Raw genomic sequence first — 24,047 nt, 5'->3', positions numbered from 1 at the left:
TACGAGAATGTAATTTTATTCTAAAAATATTGAAAAAAAAATTCTTTGAATTGAGTTCAGAAACGTGATTCTGATTCAAGAAGCACTCCAAAGAATAAGAATTGATTCTGGCTTCCAGAATGAGAATAAGGAGAATCGTTAAAGAACACACCTTAAGTAAACAACGAGAAAAGAAAATTAAGTTTAAGAACATGGAAAATCAATTCTTTCTCTAACAAAAACCAATGATCTGTTTAAAATTTCAGTATGATTATTAATTTAAGATGGTTTCTCTGCAAAGTAAACACAAATAGGTGTCATTATGTAAAAAATGATAGTTGAGGAGTTTTTCTAAGAAAAGATCTAAGTACATGTGAGAACCTAGGATTTTAATTGTCGTTTGGCATGCATTATTAATTACATATTTTCATACTTTTAGTTATATTACCATAACTATATTGTGTCACTTTTAATTAAAGTATAAATTATACTAATGAATTATAACTTTATGATGAAGTGACCTCCTTGTATAGCATACCGTATATCTATAAGATATAAAATATTATTGAGTATAAATTTTGTAACACTACATTGGATAGAGGATGATTAAGATTAAAAATGTTAGAACATCCTAGGACTCTTAATTAGACTCCATTTGGAATTATGTTAGACTTGGCTTTGATGGAGGTCCACAAGGCTAAAGACCCAACCTATTAACCTAGGATTAGAGGATGATTTAACCTTTAAATATAGTTAGGGATGTATTATTAAAGAGTTGTAAATTTTATTTGAAGAAAGGATAGAATAGACTTTTCATTTGAGGTGGCAAATTTGTAAAATTGTACGGAAAATGGAGGGCAATGTCTACTTAGAGGTTTTCTTGCCACCTAACATGAAGCTAATCCTTTAATAGATAGGTGTCTTTGCCAAGATAGTCCCATCACACATTAGCGAAGTCAATTCCCAACACCTCACCATTATTAGTACTAATAATTAACAAGTTTATTACAACTAACTACTTCTAAAGCTAATGAAAATTATAGAAATAATGAGAAGAGACTAGAAGGGAGTAGAACATGATAGAAATAGAAAGAAATTTCGTGCTAGAGCTTAGCTAAAGAGAAAACAAGAGACTAAAAGAAAAGAACGAGAAGGAAGTGAGGAGAGAGAGAGAGAGAGAGAGAGAGAGAGAGAGAGAGAGAGAGAAGAGAAGAGAAGAGAAAGGGAGAGGAATTTTCTTGAAATAAGCTAGGTTCCTAACTTCCTCTTTGCTTGGAGTGTATTTTTTATTTAAAGTGAAAACTCGGTATGATTTTGTTCTTAAAGTCCTATGGTTTTCCTTACTAGAAATCTAGTTTACAAAGATTCCTGTTTTTATCCGTTTTTATTAAATACTGGAAAAATAGTTTTCGTTTGAATTTTACTTTGAAAATTTTAACAGAGAATCATATGTGATATTTAGAAATGTGGGAAAAATTTCAGAGTATTTGGATCACAGGATTTGTCTGTAGAATTTTTGTTGTAATCATCAGAATTCATTGAAATCTAATGCATGTAATAATTCTATTATAGTTAATTCTATGGTTATCAAATTGAAATCATGTCTCTACAAGATTTTAGTACATGAAAATATCTTTGAAAGCTACAAATTTTATAAATTTTGGACACCATTTACTATAGTTTTGACTTAACTTAAGTTTAAGGACAGAATCTTAAATCTGGTCCGTATTCATTGAATTTCTGTTATTTTTGTGCAATTTGAATCCCAATTTTTTATGTGTTGATTAAAAATATGTAATCTACATGTTAAAATTTGAGTGCATCTAGACGTCTATATTTTTCTGAAAATTTTCTAATGTAGCGAATGGTCAGAAAATCCCTGTGTTGAGCTTGAATTTGACCTTTGTATAGTCTGCCCTTATTGCTACTTATGTAGTTATTATCTGAGAATGATGTCTTCATATATTTTAATGTACACTCAATTATCTTTCATATGGACCTGGTTTCATTATTTTTGAATGTCATTTGCTATATATTTGTTTAGGATCAAACTTAGTGATAAAAATCTTTTTTGTTATTCTCTCTTGAAATTGGAATGTATCAAATTAAAGTGACTTGGGTTGAAATGTTGAAATTTCATTGGATAAATATTGATGTGTTTATTGGTTTGTTAGTTATATATATTGAAGTGTTGTACTCTTCTCAATCCCGGGGTTCTTTAGAACTTGATAGTGTGGTCGTAGATTGTAGAAATCTTGATTGCATGGAGTGTTGGCTGGCGGGTGCGTAGGAGCATATCAATATTGAAGTGTTTATTGGAGTGTTGGCTGGCGGGTGAGTAGGAGGATTGAAATATTGAAGTGCTTATTATGAAGTGTTACAGGTTTATGTATGGAAAAAGGGGCTTTGCCTAATTGCTTGGAGTGTTGGCTAGCGGGTGTGTAGGAGGATAAAATATTGAAGTATTGTCAGGATAAATATGCAAGTGTTTAAACCCTTGAATTGTACTCGAAGTGTATTGTCTTATGACTCAAAAGTGAATCAATGACTATGATTGCTAAAGGAATTGCTTAACATGCTTCCACTCATTGTCATTAATATCATATCGTACGTACCGCCTAGAATCTTATCGTTGAACTTTTGGATTGCTATATCATAGAATTCATGCTTTTGATCGTGTAATATTGATTTTTCACTCAACCTCAAAGGTGTACTTCACTTTTTGAGTAAGTTGAGCATCTATTAAGTTGTGTCGCCCATCCCATGTCTTATGACTATTTTAAAGGTCAGTGATAATGAGGAGCATCGAACGTGAGAGCTGGTTTTGGGAATTACAAGGACGAGTCAGGTTGTTTGTGTTTTCTTAGGATTTGTAGTTTTTTTGTAAAATCCTTATGTTGAAGGACTATTGCATAAAGTAAAATAATGAAACTTTTGTGGGATGTAAAAGCTTGACTTGTATAATTCTTACTTGGACATGTTTTTGTATAAAAATGTGAAAAGTTTTAAGTTAGCTCCTTTTTGCTATCGTAAAGTGTATTTGATCTTTTAATTATCAAATTTTGTTAATGTACTTGTAATGACATTGGGGATGTCACAGTACAGGTGCCAATATGCAAAAATCCCTATTACAAATGTTCACAGATAGCCCATAAAGGATGATAATAGAATAAACCTACCGTTCCTTGTCTGAATCTAGCTTGTGGTTCTAATGTCACCAATGAATGGGAAAAGGTCATGGACAAATTCATTTATTTTCAAGCAATTTAACAACTGATATACGGAACACATAGAGAGGCATTGGTGACATTGCAATGTATTCAAGTTAAAATCTAAGTTCCACCTCCCAGGCACTAGTTTGAGATTTGAAGGATATGATACACTGTTGAACAGCATGTTTTCACAAACTACAGGTAATTCCAGCTGCCATAAGATTTCTAGAAGAACCAAAATAATATTAATGTCTTATTATCAGGTAAGGAAAAATCAACAATCCATATATTTAACTCATATTTGTCTATTGAGAGAGTAAAACAAAAGGTGGTGGTAGCTGCATTTGTTATTCTAGTGGCAAATTCACATTAAAACCTATTTAAATGCTTTGATTAAAGCAGAGATCTTCATAAGGGAAAAAATGGAAGTAATATCAATGTGAAACTCATAGATGAACACAATATCCATATGCTTATTTTATCATTCAAAATAAAATAAAACTCATATGCCTGTTTCTCTAAACTTTTTAGTGAAACAAAATTCTTGGCCAAGAGGATGTCTTAATGAATTTTTTATGGATGCATAAGAAATGAAGCACTTCTTCCCTATCTTCAACTTACACAATTAGCAACCTATCAAGAAAAAAAAACTTACACAATTAGCAAACGACATTAAATATTTCCACTATTATAACCTTTTCCTTATAGGAACTAGAACCAAAGAGGCTTAATGGTTCTGCTAGATTGAAGAAAACTTTTATGCTAAATCTAGAGCTTTGCCAAAGAAGTTGTTCACTCTAAGAAGTCTTTACAAATACAAGGGTTTTATGACAATGGTGCTAGTTCTTCCATACTATTATGTTATGGGAGGATATGGTAGTAAAGTTTTTGAATACTTGTTGAATTAAGGCATGAAGTGGTTCCTAGACATAAAATATCAAGAGGAAGACTTACCATAAAGTTTTCGATACCAGGCTGAAAGAATTACCCATGAATATATTCAAGAAGTTGGTTACTTAAGACATGAGGCTCCTAGCCTGAAAATATAGTGAAGACTAAGCCAGTACAGTCACCAATCACAAACATGATAGCACTTCAATGAGGTATATTAATCTATAACAATGGGATGTAGAGACTTAGTACATTACATAAATAAATAATCAAGTAACACACAAATGCAAATTAAACAATCGAAGATTCAGCAAGTTCAAGAAATACAAAACATTTAGATGACAAGATGTATGATAGTGATATACAAATGTAAAACTCAACAGTCCCAAGGAATTGTTTAAACTTCCATACAAATTATGAAGAAAGGTGTGGTAGGAAACATGGATCCAGAAGCGACCCTTACTGATGAAACATTATGTTGTCATGTTGATGTCAGTAATAACTCCCAACCTCATCAAACAACTAAAACTTTCCATTCCTCATCATTCCTATCTACTTTGATGTATGCTAAATTTTCAAAAAATTTTAAAACCAATTTTGATTATTTTTTAAAAATGCACAAATTAGTAAGTTTATGAACTGGCAATCATGAGCTTTTCTAGTTTGAAAGATTCCAAAAAGAAACTTTGGAGATAATAAATGCAATTGGGTTGAGTAGGCTTCATGTTGATCTCCTTTTGAGTTAGAGGGATTTATAGTAGTTTCTAAACCAGTTCTTAAAGCCCTAAAGTGGCTAATAGTGTACGAACTACTTGCACAAAATCTCTATTCTTTCTAAATTGAGATTTTTACTTAATTGGGAAGTACTGTATGTATGATGAGATTCATAACTTGCAATAGGAGAAACAATCGTTGTTTGTTTTTCGGAAGTAGGAAGTCTAAGTTTAATCGTTTCAAGAGTTTAGAAATTGCTTTTCTCTTTTGAGTATTTTAGGCCAAAACAACTCTTAGTTACTAAACTTTAGAAATTTAGAGTACAAAGGAAATGTGTTTTGGGTTTATTTAGAAAGCACTATTGGTCTAGGATTAGACAATTATAGCTTACACTTTAGAAGAAGCTTCTTGTGCCAAGATTTTACATATTTCACCAGTAGGGTTGAAAGGAACAGTTCTTGATTACCTATTTTATTGAACATGTTTTCTTGCAACTAAAAAATGCAGTTGATGATTCTGGGAATTTTTATTTTAAATTCCTGCATGAATTTCTATGATTTTGGGAATCAAATAAAGCAAACTTTCAAGTATCTACACAAGGGCTGAGATCAATGAACAAATGTGGAAAGTGGGACGATCAGTCCCTTCCAATGTAGGTTGATTTTTATCTGTTGTCATGGAAGATAAATTCTGTTTTTGAATATGAAGTGATCATGTTATAATCTTCCTTCCAAAAGGAAAATTAGATAATTAGAACCCAAGGTTCTGATTCCAACAATACAAAAATAACAAACTGCCAAAATGATATCCCTGTTGGGTAAGCTAGAAAGTCATATCCGTGAACAAAAATTTTGGGAATTTAAAGGTTTGAACGAAGGAAAACTTCTCTTATTAAAATTGTGAGGTCTCTGCTTCATAAAAAAATTTTCTAGGCTGAATATGGAAGAACCATGATAAAAAAAAAAGAAAAATTCCCTCAGCTTCTGCAAGATGATCAGTTTGGTTATTATCGGATGGGGTGGCAGATAGTTTAGGCTCAAGCAAAATTCAAAACAACTTGGCACATGATTTCACAAGCATATTAGTCATTAGACTGAAATCCCAAGATAGAACCATATTATGGATCCCAATATGAAATGCACCGATTCCAACCAAGAGGCTTGAAAACATATGCAATATGTTGAAACTATCTAAAATGAGTTAGAGTTTATATGAAATTACACAACATGTTGATCCTAACATAATATAATTTCTTAAATAGGCTTCTAGCTGTAAATGCTTTCGGAGAATAGATAAAATGTTAACTTCTTGTTGTCTCTCATGTCGTATTGATTCTGATTCTGTAAATTTTTTCTTACATGATGTTGAAAAAGCTTTTCCTAATTTTATCACATTTAGTCCAAAGTAGCAAGAATTTTGAATAATCTCAATGAATGGATAAAGGTTTTCAAAAGGGATGGAGAAGTGGAAACATACGTAAAACGTAGGAATCATTCATTATTTGGTAGAGCTAAACTAAAGAGTATATGAGACTTTGTAAGAAAATAGAGAAATTTGAGTTTAGTAAAAAATTGCAACTAAGAAAGAATCAAAGAAGCATTTTAAGTCAACATGTGTGCATGTTAAGTTCTTATTTAGAAAGAAAAGAAGTCAATATCTGTTTGTGCCTGTGTTTTTAACTCTTGATTATTTAGCCAAAAAAGGCAATGTTTGTGTGAGAATGAGAGAAGTCATTTTAAGTCAACATGTGTGTGCGCTTTTAGTTCTTACTTATTTAGAAAGAAAAGAAGTCAATATGCATGTGTGCACCTCTGTTTTTACTATTGCTTATTTAGTAAAAAAGGGCAATGTGTGTGTGAGAAAGGGAGAGAGCCAGAGAGGTGCATGTAAGATGGAAAGTTACCAATGCTAAGTTCTAGCAGAAGTTTGTGTAATAAATGCAGCAGAGAAACCTCTCATAGCATTTCATCTTGTTATGACTTATGAGTATAGAGAATGTAACCAGTTGCAAACGAAATCATCAGTCAAATACTATTTAAAGCAAACCAACACTAAGAAAGGAAGAAGAATTGAGGAGTTGAATGTCTGAAATTTCAGCTACATGATCAAATATATGAAATATACCAAGAAATGATGACAAGGAACAGCCAGTGATTAATAAGGTCAATAAAAATCATGGTGGTTGGTTTAATTTTGTTAAAGTTAATTGTGCATAGACCTTACTTTCATACATTGATCAAATTCTCAAGTAATTTATACAAATATTTTTCTTCTTTTTTCAGGATAAGCTAGAAATTATTGAAAAAGGATAACAACAAAAATAAAACAAACACTCTACCAACGGAAAAAGCTCGTAATGGTAAAAAACAAAAAAAGAAATCTCATAAGAAGTAACCATAGAATCCAAAACGGAGCAAGTATACAAGGTAAATTCATCCAAATTAGGGTTCCTTTTTTCCTCAAATGAGTAATAATCAATGGTAGATTAGGCAAGATTAAGATAATTTTTTTTTGAGATTTAATGAGAAAATCTGTTAATTTTTGGTTGGAGAAGAAATTGGTGCAATTTTCACTTGGTCTCATATTTTACATTTTTCATGGACAAGTATCCTTTCTTTATGCACCTGAAATTCAATTAAAATTAATTATTTCCTTTGTTTTGTAAGAACAAGAAAGTGAAAAAATGAGGAAGTGAAAGTAGATACAGAGACTGTGTAAGTTTACTTTTCTTTAAAAATAAATAATGGAGTGAAAACCATTCATAAAATTATTAAAGGCCAAGAGGAGAGATAGAAATGTACCTTCAGCAGAGTAGCCTTTAAATCAGCTTGTGATTTATCCATATTTGGGTGCTGTGTGAGATGTTAAGACGTAAGGTTCCTTAGCATCCCCTTGGGAAGGGGTTTGAGATTATGACATGAGCGGATAGCGAGTTTTATAAGCATGGTAGGAAGCAGTTCTCCTGGTAAGGACACAAGTTGCAGACAGTCATGAATTTTCAAATATTGGATGGAGGTGAGGTTGTTGGGCAAGATCTCGATATTATCAACTACAAGGTGTGTGAGCTTGTTGAGCATCCCTTCTGGCAATGACTTTATTTGAGGACACTTTTTAATTTCCAATCGGTGAAGTTTTGTGATGCCTCATCAAGGGATTTGAGATTATCGCAACTAAAGATATCGAGAGATGTAAGCGTAGCAGGTAGCCTCTCCAATGACTCCAGTTGTGGACGCTCAGCAATATGCAATTGATTGAAGGATGTGAGGTTGAGCAAATCATTGGACAGGGACATGAGATTACCACAACTGATGGTCTTGGGAGATAAGTGTCGTGGTTTGTAAAGCAATATAAAAAATGTGTGCAATCTCTTCGATTCATGAAAGGTCTCAAAATTTTGTGAGAAGTCGTCGTGGGGCCACATCACTAAGGAATGAAACATTTGCATGGGTATTGCAAGAGTTAATGTCCTCCATTCTAACATATTCATTGCCAGAAATGGATTGTGCAAGGTCATGAATCAAGTTATGCATCTTGTAACATGATCCGTACTTTTCAGCATAATATTGAAAGGACCTCCACGTCAATTCATCAAAATATTCGGAACCTAAATCTTACAATCACTTCCTTCCTTCAGGTTGGATAAATCCTTCTGCAATCCATAGCTGGATTAGAGTGTCCTTCTCAAACTTATAATCCTTTGGATATAAAGAACAGTACACAAAGCATTGTTTCAGACATGCAGGTAAGTTATCGTATCTTACTTTTAGAATTGGAATAATATTCTTTTCCATCTCTGATATTTCCCACATGTCACTTTGAAGTATATTCTTCCACCTGTTCTCATTAGTGTTTGTGCGTAAGAGACCTCCCAGAGCTTCCATTGCCAAAGGCAAGCCTTTGCACTTTTTTGCAATGTCTTTACCAATTGTCTTTACCAATTGCTATTAAGGTTGGAGGTATATCTGAGCTTCCCACTGTGAATGCTCATTGTGTAAATAAGGACCAGCTATCATCGGACCAGCTGAGGCAGCTATCATCCTCAGCTAAGCCATCCAAATTATAGACATGCATTGTGCCTATGATACCTGAAACTTCCGGACAAATCCGTAGGGAAAAGTACCAAAATCCGTAGGCAATGGTTTTTCCCTACGGATTTTAGCTTGCACAACTTCCGTAGGCTAGGTGAGGGTAGGGAAAGCCTTTTCCCTGCGGAAGTTAATAAATACTGTAGGTAAATTGTACTTTTCCATACGGCTTTTTCCGTAGGCATATATCATATTTCCCTACGGAATTTCAAAAAACATTCGTAGGGAAAATTGTGCTTTTCCCACAAAATTTCCAAAAAAAATCTGTAGGGACAGCCTTGTCTCTACGGAATTTCAAAATAATCAGTAGGGAAATGTTCTTTTCCCTACAGAATTTTTTTTTTTAAAAAAAAGCCGTAGGGAAAATGTGCTTTTCCCTACTGAATTTCAACAAAAAATCCGTAGGGAAAATGTGCTTTTCCCTATTGAATTTCAACAATAAATCCGTCGGGATAGCCTTTCCTATTTTTTTAATCCATTAAATATCAATTCTTTGTGACCTAGTGGATCTGTACATTCACACACATTATATATAACATCAAAATTTCCACAGTTATAACATCCATTTTCCACAAAAATATACAAATATATAAAAACTTAACTATTTTAATTGAATATTTTTAAAATTACAAAAATTCATTAATAACAAAAGCCTCGATATTGTTCCCTCAACTGAACTTGACAAAATACAGCATTGTTAAACATTCATCATCTAATGATTTATATAACACCATCTTCATCATGTCCTCATCATCTCCTCGATCCTCATCATCAATTACTCCAGAACTCCATGTGATTTTCAGTTGAATGTTGAACTCTTTGAGATGGATGGCTGTGCAGGCACTGAACCTCTTTAGGAGCAACGGTATGTGACATATCCTGCCAAACAAAAAGTTAAAAACAAGGAAGTTCTTAGCCGATTCTCTGCAAAAATTATATATACAAGAATACACAGCATACATTACGCTTTCAGAATGAATGATCTTCAAAATGAATGATACGGAAACAACTACAACATATAGTAGAAAAAATGCATGCGTTGCACATTTATACGACCACAAGAAACACAAGTAATATTAAAAACATCAATGGCCATATTTACAAAAGAGACACATTGGGTAGATTATATATTTTGTTTTATGTAATGCAAGAGTCAAGAAATAGGCTCATTCAATTCATCTCCCTTATATATCACATCAAAATATACATTGAAACTAAGCTATGTCCAAGTATCCCATATTGATGATGATACATAGACGTGCCAGCTAAGAAGGGAAGCTATGTGCTGGTCCGCTAAGTCCAATAATCGCATCAGTCATTGCAGAAGAGACTAAAACTTGACCTTGCTGACCATATGCACACCTATAAATGAATATTGCAAACTAATACATGAATTAACTTTCATTTAATGATCCATGGAGGAGCTATTATCTGAATATTCCATCGCATAGTCGCCTTGACAAGAGACAACATCCATGATTCTGGTCTCTTTGAAATTTGAGGCTCAAAGAATCCCTCGCGGTCACTATTTTCCCTTTGGTATGCCTTTAAAGAGGATGTGGTCCCTACATAAATTGTCTCCATTAGAGTATGAGTGATGTTTTTTTTTTGTTTTTCTGAAACCAATTATCGCAAGAAGACTATGTCTACATTTTACCTGTCAACTCAGACAAGCGAGAGACGAAGTAAACAATACTTGTACAAGCCTAACAAAACAAGCAAGACAGACCATGCATATCCAGAGTGTACACAGGGACCTATAAAAGAGGATAAGGCTGATAAATTGGTTCATATGTGGCCATCATTCTTCTCACTACCAAAGATTATCATGCTTGCAACAAAGCAATCGTGGAATTAAATCTTAGAGAGTGTGATATCACCTATTAAGTGCTAGTTCATCATTGACACAATTAGACACCATGGTGTCCAGATGGACAAAAAAAATAATGTTTACGAGTTTGACCACTTGAACTTTAATTAAATGAAGAAATTGGAATTTGATAAGAATCTTGAACTGCCAATTGGAGAGTGCTGGAATTTGATAAGAATCTTGAACTGCCAATTGGAGAGTACCTTGGCACAGCTAGTGCATGGAGCGTCATGCTATATCCACGTTAAATCACTCCCATGACCCATGTCGATATGATAAGGCCTCGGGGGATTCCCAACAACAATGGAGACACAATACAGTCTGTATAGCCTCTAAGACAATAACAATTCAGTTAGAAATAGGAAATGACAGCAAGCATGTTACATAGCTTTCAAAAAGTGTAATTGCAAGCACAAAATCATCTAGAGTGCAGTAGAATAACTACATATAACTAAATAATATCAGAAGACACTATATCATAAACTATAAATGGAGGAATGTGAAGTACCAGAGTGAATAGATTCAGTTATAGAAACAGATGTCTGTCAGATGAGCTCTTAGCTTAAACAATATATCCGAGCATTATAATAGTAACATAATTCATATCACCTTCTAGTATGAGGATTACTCAAGAAATAAATATGTAATGAAACAAGGAAACCTTTTATTTTTTTTCTCAAAAGGCTGACATTTCGGTGCCACTTTTACTAACCACAAACCTAAACCTCATGAACTTGACATATTCTGGTAGAAAGAACTATGAGGGTCAAGAAAAATGAAAGAGAAGAATAATTGTGAAAACATTATTCGGCTCACACGGATCATTCATATGCCACAAACCAGCGGGCGACATGGCATTGCGAATGTTCTAAACAACATTAAGAGGCATTGTGAACTATATCAAACAGAGATGCAGAATTGATGTCCTTAACAATGTAAAAAATACCAGTTAACTGAAAATTAATAAGAGCTATATGCTACGGCTGTATAGTTCTCATTATTGGCTAATAGCATGAAGAATGTCAAATAAACCATGATAAAACCTGATGCAGTTCCAAAGGCTTTCACGTTTTACCTGTTGAGAAAGAATACGGAGGGCCTGAACCCTCTTGAAACCATCTGCCAGACTCTTGCTAGGAAATAGGTCTTCCAAAGAACAAAATCATTGAAAACCTGCAAAAGGACACATGCATATAATAAGATAAAAAGATTTAAGTTGCAAATAAAACCTCATCAGTGACCAAAAGGATAAGTGGATCAAAATTAAATACCTTGTCTGAAAAGGAAAATTAATTTCAGAAAACTCAAATTTCAAAATCAAGTTTGAAGTTATTATGAGCAAAATATGTAAAAGATGGATAAAGTTTTTAGACTCATAAAGTTCCCAGGGAAGTCATGCATTAAAAATGCTAATCATCTCCCTAACAATCTAACAAATGAGGGGCTAACCTCAAGTTGAAGTTCATCATTACTAGGGAAAAAAGAATTATAAGGGTATCACCTGTATGTTTTATGACAATCTACTTGGATGGGTAGGATCATCCATGTATGGTCTGTCCTGCTAGCTAGAATCTGAATCAACCGAATGTAGCACACATTATGTTACGTTGGTCGTGCCTTACCTTGTATACTTGATCCCATGTGCCCATCAAGTTCCAAATTGGAGTATTAATCGGACCTACCATATGTCCACATAGTCCAGCAAGAGGGACCCACCATGGTCAGATAGGTGCTTAAAAGATCAAAAGCCTTAGACAGGTCTTATTTCCCAGCTTTGATAGCTTATTAAGATCAAGAAAGAAAGAATTTTAGCTACATTAGTAGCTACCGCTCCTAATTAATTTTGATCATTTAGTTATCACTCTAAAGTGATCCACATACAGGATATGTATTGTCACCTAGACAAAAAGGAATTTATCATATATGTGAATTAGCTCCCCCTACACACCCCAATTAGCTCCCTGCTATGGAGTACATACATGCTCTATGTTATCTAAAGTTCCATGTGACCAACTTACTATTGCTCATCATTAGCTGCAAGCTGGCATACTGAGAAAGACAGTTAATTCCATCTTTTAGATGAGTGTTATGCACAATCATTTACATACACATCAACCAAACTCGGAACCAGAATAACAATTCTGAAGTCATAAGAATCAAAGATGATCTTTCCTGATCGGATGCATAGGCCACACATGAAAAGAGAGAGGAATACCATAACAGATTTTAGCAGTATATAGTGGGGCTAATCCCTAAGTAAGACATGGGTGTTCCATGAAAAGGGAAGCAAAACTAAGATACAATTCTAACATTTTAATGCAAAACTCCATTGTTATGATACAATTGTCTGAAATGAGATCACAGAGTGAATAAAACCTGTCATATTCAAAATGGTCCGTATCAATGGCAAGAAATGCATGTGGATAATGACTATGTTTTTTGGTCACCAAAGGATATCTCCTCAGCTCAAAGTTAGTTACCATTGAAAACAACAAAAAATGACAAAAAGAGTAGCAAAAACAGAGTTCAATGGGTATTACAAAAAGCCTCTTTGTATTTGCCATCAAGTGCTGACCATAGCAATGAAAATAGAAATTTCAGAAAGAAAGACAAAGCATGAAAGAAAATCATAAGCATTGATTACAGCAATACAAACAAAAGAGAAAGTACAGAAATAATAAATGACACACCTGAAACCATAAAACTTTAAAGATGAGGAAAATAAAATCCAAGTTAAAACCCTAGGGTTCTAAGTCCAAAATCCTTCTTATGCAACCCCAAGTCGCTTTCTTACGGGGAGAGTTTTTGATAATCTGATCTGATTTCCATACTAACATCTCTTGCAACAAAAGTCAATCTCGGTGTATAACAAGGGTTCGGATTTTCAACCCCAAATTTGTGTTTTTCTGCCTAAATTCCTTCCAACCTCTCATCTATCTACCTTTTCTTCTTTAGAAAAACCATAAGAAAAGAAAAGGCAGAAACTAGGATTGAATAACAGTCCTAGCATCCAAATTAAAATATAAAATCGATTCAACAAACCATTAGCAAATGAGCATGTGGGTTCTGGGCACCAAAAGAACATTCAAAAAGGTCAATAAAAAGAACAAAAACGCCATTATCATTCACCTGGGCCTTAAATTTAGGGCCTACACATCAGTAGTAGAGCCGCAAAAGAAACCCTAGAAACCCATTTTGCTGTTCAGGAAACAAAATCGCAACGAAAAGGAAACAAATACGTAATTAATCTACACTATTCAGGACGCAAAGACATGATTAATTCCAAAATCAGAACGAAAAGGAGAAAGTAACAAACAGAAAACTATGAAATGGTTCCCGAGCAAAGCCTCTTGCGGCAAAAGAAACCCTACCTACGGAAATTTTTTAAGAAGGCAAAACTCGGTATTTCCCTACGAAAAACTACTGATTCCTGTAGGGAAAGGAGTACCGTAGGCATATCGCTCAGGATTTCCCTACGAATTGCATAGTAATCCTTAGGTAGACACTATATCCCTACAGATAAAACTAACACCTGTAGGGATATGAAGTATTTTCGTACTGATATAAAATGGGTAGGGAAAAGGTGAATTTTTCCCTACTGACATAACTAAAGTCGGTAGGGAAAGCCCAGATTTGTTGTAGTGATTCTACTTCCTTTTGCACCAAAACTGAATGGGACCTGTAGCCTCTGCCAGTCACAGTCATTCCATACATCGTCTAAGACGAGTAGAAATCTCTTGCAACTCAATACTTCCTTGAGGCTAACTTGAAGTGGATCGATTTCGTTAAGACAACAACGTTTCTTTGTCATTGATTCAAAAATTGCTTTTGTTATTCTACAAATATCAAAACCTTCAGAGACACAAACCCATCCTCGAACTTGAAAATGATCTTCCACCCTTTTATCATTGTAAATAAGCTGGGAAAGAGTCGTCTTTCCAAGGGCCTCAAACTTATGCTCTAACAGAACACACCAGCTGAGAGGTGCCTAAAGCAGCAATGCTTAAGCTATTGGGTATTGAAAGTACTATCATTAGGAGATAGACATTTAATAAGTTATGCAAACATTTACTATGCAACTCTCCGGATTGTTGATTACATGTTTGGCATCTAGATTTCTTTAGTTTAGATTTTCTACTTGTCAGTAGGAGGTATGGGCCAATATGTAGAGGTTTTTATTAGCAAATTTATAACCTTTTGAACTTCCAATGCAACCTAATAATATAAGTAATCATGGACAGAATTTAATATATTGCTCTGCTCTCATATACAAGAATACGGGATTGTCAATATATTTCAGTGTTACATTGCAGGCTACATAATCAGATTGTGTCACTACTTACGCTGTTATTTAGTGGTAGGTTAACAATAATATGAATGTCAGTAAATTATTTTTGTATTTGCTAAAATTTGCAGTCTCTCACTATTATGCGTTTTTTTAATATATTCATACAAATTCTCTGTTAGTACAATAATATTTCCTTGAATATAAAGCCAATATCGAAGAATTATTAGAAGTTACAAAGTGAATGCTAGCTCCACGCACTCATAGTGCCACACACCCATATGCCCGAGTATTGGAACAATTGGGATTCATATTGACTGATAGGGTTGTGAAGAGTGGTCCCAACACCTTCGCCAATTGCTCCGGACCGTGTCTTTGTTTGAGGCTTGGATAACATGGAGTTATCAGCCCCCAAGTTTCCAAAACTGAAAATAAAAAATAATTTATTGAGAATCTGAATTTATTGTCCTATTTTACTACAAGTAAAATAAGTTTTATCCAATATTTTAGAATGTCTTGCAACCATTTTATTCAGTAGGGTGACTAGCCATGTCAACTCAACTCAAGGTCATGACTAAAACCTGGTAATCTTTTTTAATACAACCAGATGCCTAGGCTACATTATTATTTTAAAGATAAAAATATATCAATTGAAAATAAAACCCTGTGGTACAGCAAAATGGAACGAGATGTCTCAACAAAGAAGATACCAAGCAGGTGACTAAAAAGTACTAACAACTCTATAACCCAACCACTATGCCTAAGAAAAACTAAATCTCAAAGAACCTGCCATTAGGAAAATAGTGCCTGAAACAAAAACAGCAGCACAAAATGGATGAAACTTTCGCTGCTTGGATAGATGTAGCAGGATGCGGACAGGAACAACAACCCCTCTGATGTGTACCATGAACTACTGCAAGGGGAGGGTGTTCTCAATGCTCCGCGAAGAGCGCTCCACGCTCTCTCCTTTGGTTCCTATTTGCAGTATCTTTAACAGATGTCGAAATGCAGTTGAAGAAATTTGGACTAAATTTGTATAGATAGAATTCTGACAGCCATTTTGCTAATCTCCAAGGTCCATAGGACATTCTTCTACTACATCAATTGGCGTGGATCACCTTTGACTTTAAGATTTAGGAATAGTTCTTCCTTGAACATACAAAGAGCCACCAAGAGTTCTACTTCATTAATCTATTGTAATCTTTGTTTATCTGTTTTTCATATATTTAAATATTGTCGTCTCTCCCATGGATGTAGGCACCATTTTCAAACAGCATAAAACTCTGTTATCATTATATTAGTTTTTTGGTTCCTTTTGTACGTGAGATTGAATTAGGCCTGTCAAATTTCTACAACTCCTATTCATCTAGGGTGATTGCGCGCATCTGTAGGGAATAGTCCTACCCTAAAAATTGGAGTGGGGATACCCTATGTCTTTAAAAAAAATAAAAAAAATAAAAAAAGATTTATACAACTCCTATTCATCTAGGGAGCAAAGCTTCCAATGAAATGATGCAAACTATAAATTCATACCATCCAATACGCACAATTGAAGATAAATTGGTGGTAGGATCAACAGCTGAAGAACCCAAAAGAGCTCAACTAGTAAGATTTCTAGGGCCGGACAAAACATGGTTTTGGTGTTCAAAAGCATACTACAGTTGTTCTGTTGCATCTGAAGCATCAGTCTTTCAATGATTGTACAAGACTTAGGGATTGAGCCAGTGGCTTTGCATTGCAATCCCTGCCCACGTACGCTTTAGTAGAAAGTTACACACAATACACACTAGCAAAGCAAATAAAAATTGTTAACAAAGACGGAGCTTCAAGAAACAATTTTGGCTATGCATCTAGAGGCATTTTACATAGAATTGGTAATGGAGATTTCATTATTGGCTATTTGAATTTGTGGTAGCTATTAAGAATATTGCAATTCAACTCTCTGAACTTGTTTCTTCTTCCTTTTTTTTTGTTTCTATTCTAAAAAACAAACCACATATTCGGTCAAAAGACAGTTCACGAGGCTCCTTTTGGAAGTCCTGAAGCATCAGACCAATATAACAATACAAAAAGAAAGGACAACATGCTGATGAAAGATGATGTGTTCTTCACTTATTAAATAGACAGAGAAAATAGTTTGTCAGCATCAAAATGTATGCAGATTTATCTTTGTGATTTGTAAGAAGGAAATCATGACTTGCATAGCAACCAAGCATAACTTTGTTTGTATGGAGGTACCTATTGGTTATTAAATTCTATACTTACATGATGTTCAAGATCCATTCCAGACTGCATATTTAGATAATATGCCATTTGTATTGTTCCATAAGAGAATAGTGCCCTCTGAATTCTCTTAACCTGAATGAAAAGATTAGCATGTAAGTTGACATACATATTACATGAACTTCACATCAATTTGGCACGTCTTTGATTTATTGCTTAGATGGAATCCAAAAACATAACAATTTTGAGATAAATAAAGTCATGGAATTTAAAGTTGTAGAAATCTACAGGATGAAAATTCTTTTCGCTGCATGTTCAACTAAAGCAACATCTAAACAAGTAAATAATTCAAATGATAATGGGTATTCAGAAAAACGTAACTGAATAAAAAAGAATTGAATGACCTTGTACTCATAGAACATGGAAGAGTCTACAGTAAGGCAATAACAAAATTTTGGTAAATTTTTTGAAAAAGGAGAGTATGATCTGTGTGGAATTTCCATTTTTGGAGAGAGATGGATTAGGGTTTTGAAAAGAAGATGGAATTGAGAACTATATAGAAGAGGAAAAAAGATCTATGGCTTCGAAGGGTGTAAGAAGGAAAACTATGTATCTAATACGAGGTTAAACTCAATCCCTTGTTAAGGGTACTTGATCCCTATGCTATGGAATGGTGTAATATCATCTATAGTCATATAAGAGAGAGAGATAGAGGAGAGAAATCCTCCATAGGGGAGAATAATCTATTTTTCTTTGTTCTATTAATGAGGTTGACAATGTCTTTTGCATAAAAGAAATTACCAAAAAACTAAAATACCATAATAAACAGAAATGCTCGCTAGTGCAGAATGTTCAACAAAATCAAACTAAGAAGTGGCTAGATCAAATCGAAATCAACTCGGGTAATGAATGGAAAGACCACATTCAAGGCAAAACATAGTCTCATTGGATGGCTTCTGATGCAAGCTACTTTTGTTTTTTATGAACTTGAAATTCCAATAAAATCTGTCCGTGCATGTGCGTGTGTGTGTGTAAGATGAAAAATAACAGAGTTTTGATGCTCGGCTCTACCAGAGTTAAGCATAAAGAATGTAATCAATTGCAAATGAAATCATCAATCAAATAACATGTAAACCAAACCAACACTAAATAAAAAGGAAGAAGATTTGAATAGTTGAATGCCTAAAATTTCAGCTACAAGATGAATTAATATGAATGATACCAAGAAATAATGACAAGGAACAACTAATGAGTAGTAAGGACAATAAAAATCCATGGTGGCTGGTTTGACTTTGTTAAAAGTTAATTATGCATAGATCTTACATTCATACATTGATGAAATTTTGAAGTAATGTATACAAAGATACTTTTTCTGAAGTAGATTATGACTTTTTTCAAGGATTAGTAATGTATACAAAGATTCAAATTCTGATGTAATTCTGAAGTAGATTCAAGATGAAAAATTAACATTGTTTTGATGCTCAGTTCTAACAGAAGTTTAGGGAATGTAATCAATTGCAAATGAAATCATCAATCAAATAACATTTAAAGCTAACCAATGCTAAATAAAAAGAAAGAAGATTTGAAGAGTTGCTACAGGATCAATTAATATGAATGATACCATAGAGTTCAAAACAGAGCATAAATTCAATGAAGCATGTAAGGTAAATTCATCCTAGTTAGGGTTCCTTTTGTCTTAAACCAGTCATAATCTACTGTATGGGAAGACTAAGACAAGAAATTTTGAGATATAATGAAAAATTAAAGAACCTGAAAAAAACATCTCTTTATGAGCCTGGAATTCCAGTAAAATTAACTGTTTACTTTGTTTTGTTTTGAAAGAGAGAAAATGAGGAAATGAAAAGAGATAGAGAGAAATTGAGGTTTACTATTCTTTAAAATAAATAATGGATTGAAATCTATTCATATGATTAATAAAATCCAAGAGCCCTAATTTGGGATTGAACCTCTAGCTCAATGGTTAAGGCTTTTTCATCAACCTGGAGGTCGGAGGTTCAATCCCATCTTACATACCAAAAATAAATAAAACAAAAGCCAAGAGGAGAGACAGTCGTGTACCTTCTCCAGAGTAGTCTTCAAACCCACGACTTATTTATCCATATGAAGGGGATGTGTGAGATATTGGGCCAATATTGGCCTCCGTCCTTTTGACACTGTTTCTCTACTTCCGGACAGCCACGAATTTGTAATCTCTGAAGCGTGGTGGGCAGCCCTTCCTCCGGCAAGGAAAGGAGTTGAGGACAAAAACTAATGGTCAATTTTTTGAGGGAGGTGAGGTTCTTCAACATCCCCTTGGGCAGGGATTTCAGATTATCACACGAAAAGAAACCTAGGGTTTTAAGTGTGGGCGGCAGTAGCATGCTTGGAGAGAATTCGAGTTGTGAACATTTAGAAATATACAAGGTTTGGAGGGATGTAAGGTTTTTAGAAAAGATCTCAACATTATCAACTTCGAGAGATGTAAGCATGTCGAGCGTTCCCTCTGGAAACTGCTGCATTAGAGGGCACTTTTTAATTGTCATTCTACGGAGGCCGATGATGTTTGGCAATGACTCTAGTTGTGGACACTTATTAATATCTAATTCTTCGAGGGAGGTGAGGTTATTACCCATCCCCTTGGATAGGGATTTGAGATTAGGACAGTCGGAGATCGAGAGAGATGTAAGCGCGGTGGGTAACTCCTCCTCGCCTGCCAATGACTCCAATTGTGGACAATTTCTAATTTCCAAAATTTTGAGGGACGTAAGGTTGTTGAAAATCCCCTTGGCCATGGATTTGAGATTAGAACATGAGAATATATCAAGGGATTGAAGAGTGATGGGCAGTTCCTCCAATGACTCCAATTGCGGACAACTTCTAATCTTCAATTTTTTGAGGGACGTAAGGTTGCTGAAAATCCCCTTGGACATGGATTTCAGATTAGAACATGAGAATATCTTAAGGGATTGAAGAGTGACAGGCAGTTCCTCCTCTGGCAAGAATGGGCATTGAGTAACCAAGTCCAGATGTTGGAGGGAACTCAGTTTTCCTAGCCCCCTTGTAGGCGTACACTTGAGGCTATCACAACCGTTGGATATATCGAGAGATCTAAGCGTGATGGGAAGGCCCTCCTCGTCGTCTCCCAATGACTCGAGTTTAGGACACTGCTCAATTTGTAAATATTGGAGAGAAGGAAGGTCATGCAACCCGACCTCCTTTGGCCAAGACACCAACTCATTACAGCCAGTGACCGCCAATTCCTCTAGTGCGGTTAAGGGTTGAAGAAATCCAGGGGGTAAGGCTATCAAGCCTTCAATAAAGCCAATTCGTAATGACTTTAGAGTAGTGAGGCAAGGAACCAAGGACAATACCATCTCATTACACTTTCCTAATTTCAAATTACTAATGGATGGGAGGTGGGGAAATCTCTGCAGCTTAGGACAATTTGATATTTTTAGTGTACCAAGGCATGGCATGTCCCCTTCCCTTGCTCCACACCATTCCTCCAAATTCGGCATGTCTACAAGCTCTAACTCCTCCAATGATGGAAAACCCTTAATAACCTTATTGGACCCACCAATAAACTCACCTTCAATATGTTTCAATCCATCCATTCCATTAATCTTGAGCTCCTTGAGGAAAGGTAGCTGCCCAAGGGGTGGAAGTTGTTGGCAATTCAAACATCCAACGAGACTAACAGTGTTCAGATTCGTCAAATTACCGCTCATCATCCACCTGGGGAAACTAACACCACCATATGATAAAATGTTTAGGGTTTTGAGGTTGGTGTGAGGTTCGAGGCCTTCAAGTACCTCCTCATCAACTGCAACATCTCGTGGATTATTATTGCTCCATCCCAACTTTAACTCATCAAGGTGCTGTTTCTTCTTCAAATTGGCTTCCTTGCATTCCTTCCCATCTATCACATTCTCTAAATTTGAAATGTGAATAGTTCCCCTCAACTCTGTCAAGTTCTTTAACTCCCTTATTCCACATCCACTTTCTTTGCCCACAACAAATATAGTCAGTGTTTGAAGAGTTATTAATTTCCCTAGTTCCGGCGGCGTAGAAATCTTACAACCCTTTAAAGCGAGATGCCGTAAGTTAATTAGGTTGCTGGTGGACTTTGGTAGCTCAGCAAGTTGCTTGCAATAGCAAAGTTTCAGTGTTTGCAGATTATAGAGGCTAGCAATTGATTCAGGCAAGGTTGCAATATTTGTATGAGAGAGATCAAGGTACCTCAAATATTTTAATTCGCCAATAGAATCCGCCAATTCTCTGATATAAGTACCACCCAAATCTAACACCCGTAAGCATCTCAATTTTAGGAAGAAATCATGAGCAACTTGCTTAGTGAGTGTTTCGTACCTTGGCGGTAGCAGAAATGTGCGCAGCCTCTCAGATTCATGAAAGGACTTGAAAATTCGTGAGTGTTCATTGCATTGCCATACTGATGCATGACGAACCTTTGCAGCGATATTCGAAGAGTCGATGCTATTTTTTATTCTGAAGCATTCATCACCAGAAACGGATTGCGCAAGGTCATGATTTAAGTCATGCATCTTGTAGCATGATCCGTAGAGCCCTCTAGAATATTTAAAGAACGACCTCCATGTCAAGTCATCAAAATAGTCAGAGCCTATGTCTTCCAATCGCTTCTCAGATTGGATAAATCCTTCTGCAATCCAAAGTTGGATTAGAGTGTCCTTATAAAATTCATAATCCTTTGGAAACAGGGAGCAGTACACAAAACATTGTTTCAGATATGCAGGTAAGTGATCATAGCTAACCTTTAGTATTGGAATAATATCATCTTTCATCTCTGATATTTCCCACATATCACTTTCAAGGATATTCCTCCACTTTTTCTCATCAGTATTTGAACGTAAGAGACCTCCAAGAGCTTCTATTGCCAAAGGCAAGCCATTGCACTTTTTCACAATCTCTTTTCCAATTGCTACTAAATTCGGAGATACATCTGAGCTTCCCACTATGAATGCCCGTTGTGTAAACAGGGTCCAGCCGTCGTCCTCGTCTAAACAACCCAAATTATAGTCGGGGATTGTGCCCATGATTCTAGAAACTCTAGAACTCCGCGTAGTAACTATAATTCTGCTCCCTTTTGCTCCAAAACTGAATGGGGACTGTAGCCTCTGCCAGTCATTAGGATTGACATGCCATACATCGTCTAGTACGAGTAGAAATCTCTTGCCACTCAATTCTTCCTTGAGTCTAACTTGAAGTGGATCGATTTCGTTAAGATCACAAGAGTTCTTTGTCACTGATTCCATAATTGCTTTTGTTATTCTACACATATCAAAATCTTCAGAGACGCAGACCCATCCTCGACCTGAAAAATGATCTCCCACCCTTTTATCATTGTAAATAAACTGGGCGAGAGTTGTCTTTCCGAGGCCCCCAATGCCGACGATTGGAATAACAGATATATCCTTGGACGAAGATGACGACGACGATGATGATGCGGATTCATCCAGTAGCAATTTTACTATCTTCTCTTTATCCTTATCCCGACCGAATATATTTGATTCGTTTATTAAGGAGCTAGTCAGCGATTGCCTTTTTATTTCACGCCGCCTCCCTCCATCTTCTTGTCTGAGATGAAGGTCATGCCTCTCCTTTGCAATTTTATCCAGTCTCTCCTGAATTTCCTTTATCTTCTGTACGATCGTCTTATCTCGAGACAAAAATGGGATGGAATTAAAAAGAGCAGAAAAGAAGTTGTATACCTGATGCTTCCTCTTTCTGAATTGATTTCCGCCTTCCAATTTTAATCGGAGCACGTCCGTTGCAAACTCTTCCACTACATCATCCGCGTCGTATGCAACATCCTTAAGCTTTCGAAGCCAATCTTTAACTTCATTACTAGTTACTTGCTGTTCTTCAGCATCTTGAAGCACAGCTTGAATTGTGGATAATGTGCTGGAAAGGTTTTTGATCTCCTCATCAGTACCCCACAGTGAATTAATCACTTCTATGGCTCCCTCCAATTTGCTAAGAGCTCTATCAACAATGGGAGAAACGAATATATCCATACCCATACCTTGGTGACCAACGACAATTGAAGAGTTGTTTTTTGTAGGACTCAATTTTTGCTCTAGCAGCAAGAAAAGCAAGTTTGATTGTAGAAAATCGTGCTTCTTCGGATGTTCTTTGATCTCTGCTACAATTTTCCAAATCAGTTCTGTAGAGTTTGTGGCTGGCCAAGGAGCACAGGATTCAAGGAGCATCAAAACAAGAAAAAAGAGATAAAGAATCAATAATTTTCTTTGGACTTTTTTTGACTTTTTTACAATTTTTCATATCAATTCTATACAATTTTTTGATCTCCTCATCAATACCCCACAGTATTTTAATCTCTTTTATGGATTCCTCCAATTTGCCAACGATTGCATCAACAAGAGGGGATAGTAAGTAATCCGCCATACCTTGTTCTAGTATTGGAGAGACAAACTAACAAATCGTGCTTAAAAAAAAGCAAGATTACCTCTGGCTTTTTTTTAGCACAGAGAGCGTCTTGCGGTGGGGGAAAACAAGTAATAGAATCATTATTTTGGTCAAGTTCAATATGGCACACAGAGAGCATCACACAATAAAACCCCACATTAAAAACACTGACGAAAAATGGGCGAATAACAAATTTTACACGGAAAGAAGGGCAGTGATAAATTCACACCCTTCTATGTATGAATTCACCCCGTATTTTGCAAAATGGACGGTGCAGCCCACACCATAAGATGATCCAAACCGTCCATTTGATGGGCCAAAAC

At 35.3% G+C, this 24,047-nt stretch overlaps 3 protein-coding genes across 3 annotated transcripts; all 3 read right to left on the bottom strand.

Moving 5' to 3' along the window:
• Window positions 1-8,413: 8,413 nt before the first annotated feature.
• On the bottom strand, window positions 8,414-14,562 carry LOC143850420 (putative disease resistance protein RGA3). The gene is made up of 4 exons (XM_077359673.1): window positions 14,431-14,562; window positions 11,827-11,924; window positions 9,613-9,760; window positions 8,414-8,737 (listed from the first exon to the last, which is right to left on the bottom strand). The coding sequence occupies exons 1-4, from the start codon at window positions 14,560-14,562 to the stop codon at window positions 8,414-8,416; spliced, it is 702 nt and encodes a 233-aa protein (XP_077215788.1).
• On the bottom strand, window positions 9,470-21,936 carry LOC143851374 (putative disease resistance protein At3g14460). Its single transcript, XM_077360776.1, has 4 exons — window positions 19,339-21,936; window positions 17,302-17,394; window positions 11,827-11,924; window positions 9,470-9,760 (listed from the first exon to the last, which is right to left on the bottom strand). The coding sequence occupies exon 1, from the start codon at window positions 21,819-21,821 to the stop codon at window positions 19,356-19,358; it is 2,466 nt and encodes an 821-aa protein (XP_077216891.1). The 5' UTR covers window positions 21,822-21,936; the 3' UTR covers window positions 9,470-9,760; window positions 11,827-11,924; window positions 17,302-17,394; window positions 19,339-19,355.
• LOC143851375 (putative disease resistance protein RGA3) lies at window positions 21,827-23,822 on the bottom strand. The gene is made up of 2 exons (XM_077360777.1): window positions 22,050-23,822; window positions 21,827-21,937 (listed from the first exon to the last, which is right to left on the bottom strand). The coding sequence occupies exons 1-2, from the start codon at window positions 23,505-23,507 to the stop codon at window positions 21,899-21,901; spliced, it is 1,497 nt and encodes a 498-aa protein (XP_077216892.1). The 5' UTR covers window positions 23,508-23,822; the 3' UTR covers window positions 21,827-21,898.
• Between the last annotated feature and the right edge of the window lie 225 nt (window positions 23,823-24,047).

The sequence above is a fragment of the Tasmannia lanceolata genome, unplaced genomic scaffold, assembly GCF_043159265.1.
Source record: "Tasmannia lanceolata isolate RefF3 unplaced genomic scaffold, GAP_Taslan_0.1 ptg000018l, whole genome shotgun sequence".
NCBI lineage: Eukaryota > Viridiplantae > Streptophyta > Magnoliopsida > Canellales > Winteraceae > Tasmannia > Tasmannia lanceolata.
The sequence above is the reverse complement of the archived record's forward strand: the minus strand, read 5'-3'. Positions and strand labels throughout refer to the sequence as shown.

Coding starts and splice junctions, on each gene's coding strand:
- LOC143850420 (XM_077359673.1), bottom strand. CDS start 14,562: ATGACAAAGAAACGTTGTTGTCTTAACGAAATCGATCCACTTCAAGTT. Junction 11,925..14,430: donor GTGACTGGCAGAGGCTACAG/GTCCCATTCAGT, acceptor GTCCTTTTGCAG/GTTTTCAATGATTTTGTTCT. Junction 9,761..11,826: donor TCCGTATTCTTTCTCAACAG/GTAAAACGTGAA, acceptor TTTGTTTGGCAG/GATATGTCACATACCGTTGC.
- LOC143851374 (XM_077360776.1), bottom strand. CDS start 21,821: ATGCATGACTTAAATCATGACCTTGCGCAATCCGTTTCTGGTGATGAA.
- LOC143851375 (XM_077360777.1), bottom strand. CDS start 23,507: ATGCTCCTTGAATCCTGTGCTCCTTGGCCAGCCACAAACTCTACAGAA. Junction 21,938..22,049: donor ATATTATTCCAATACTAAAG/GTTAGCTATGAT, acceptor TTTGGATTGCAG/AAGGATTTATCCAATCTGAG.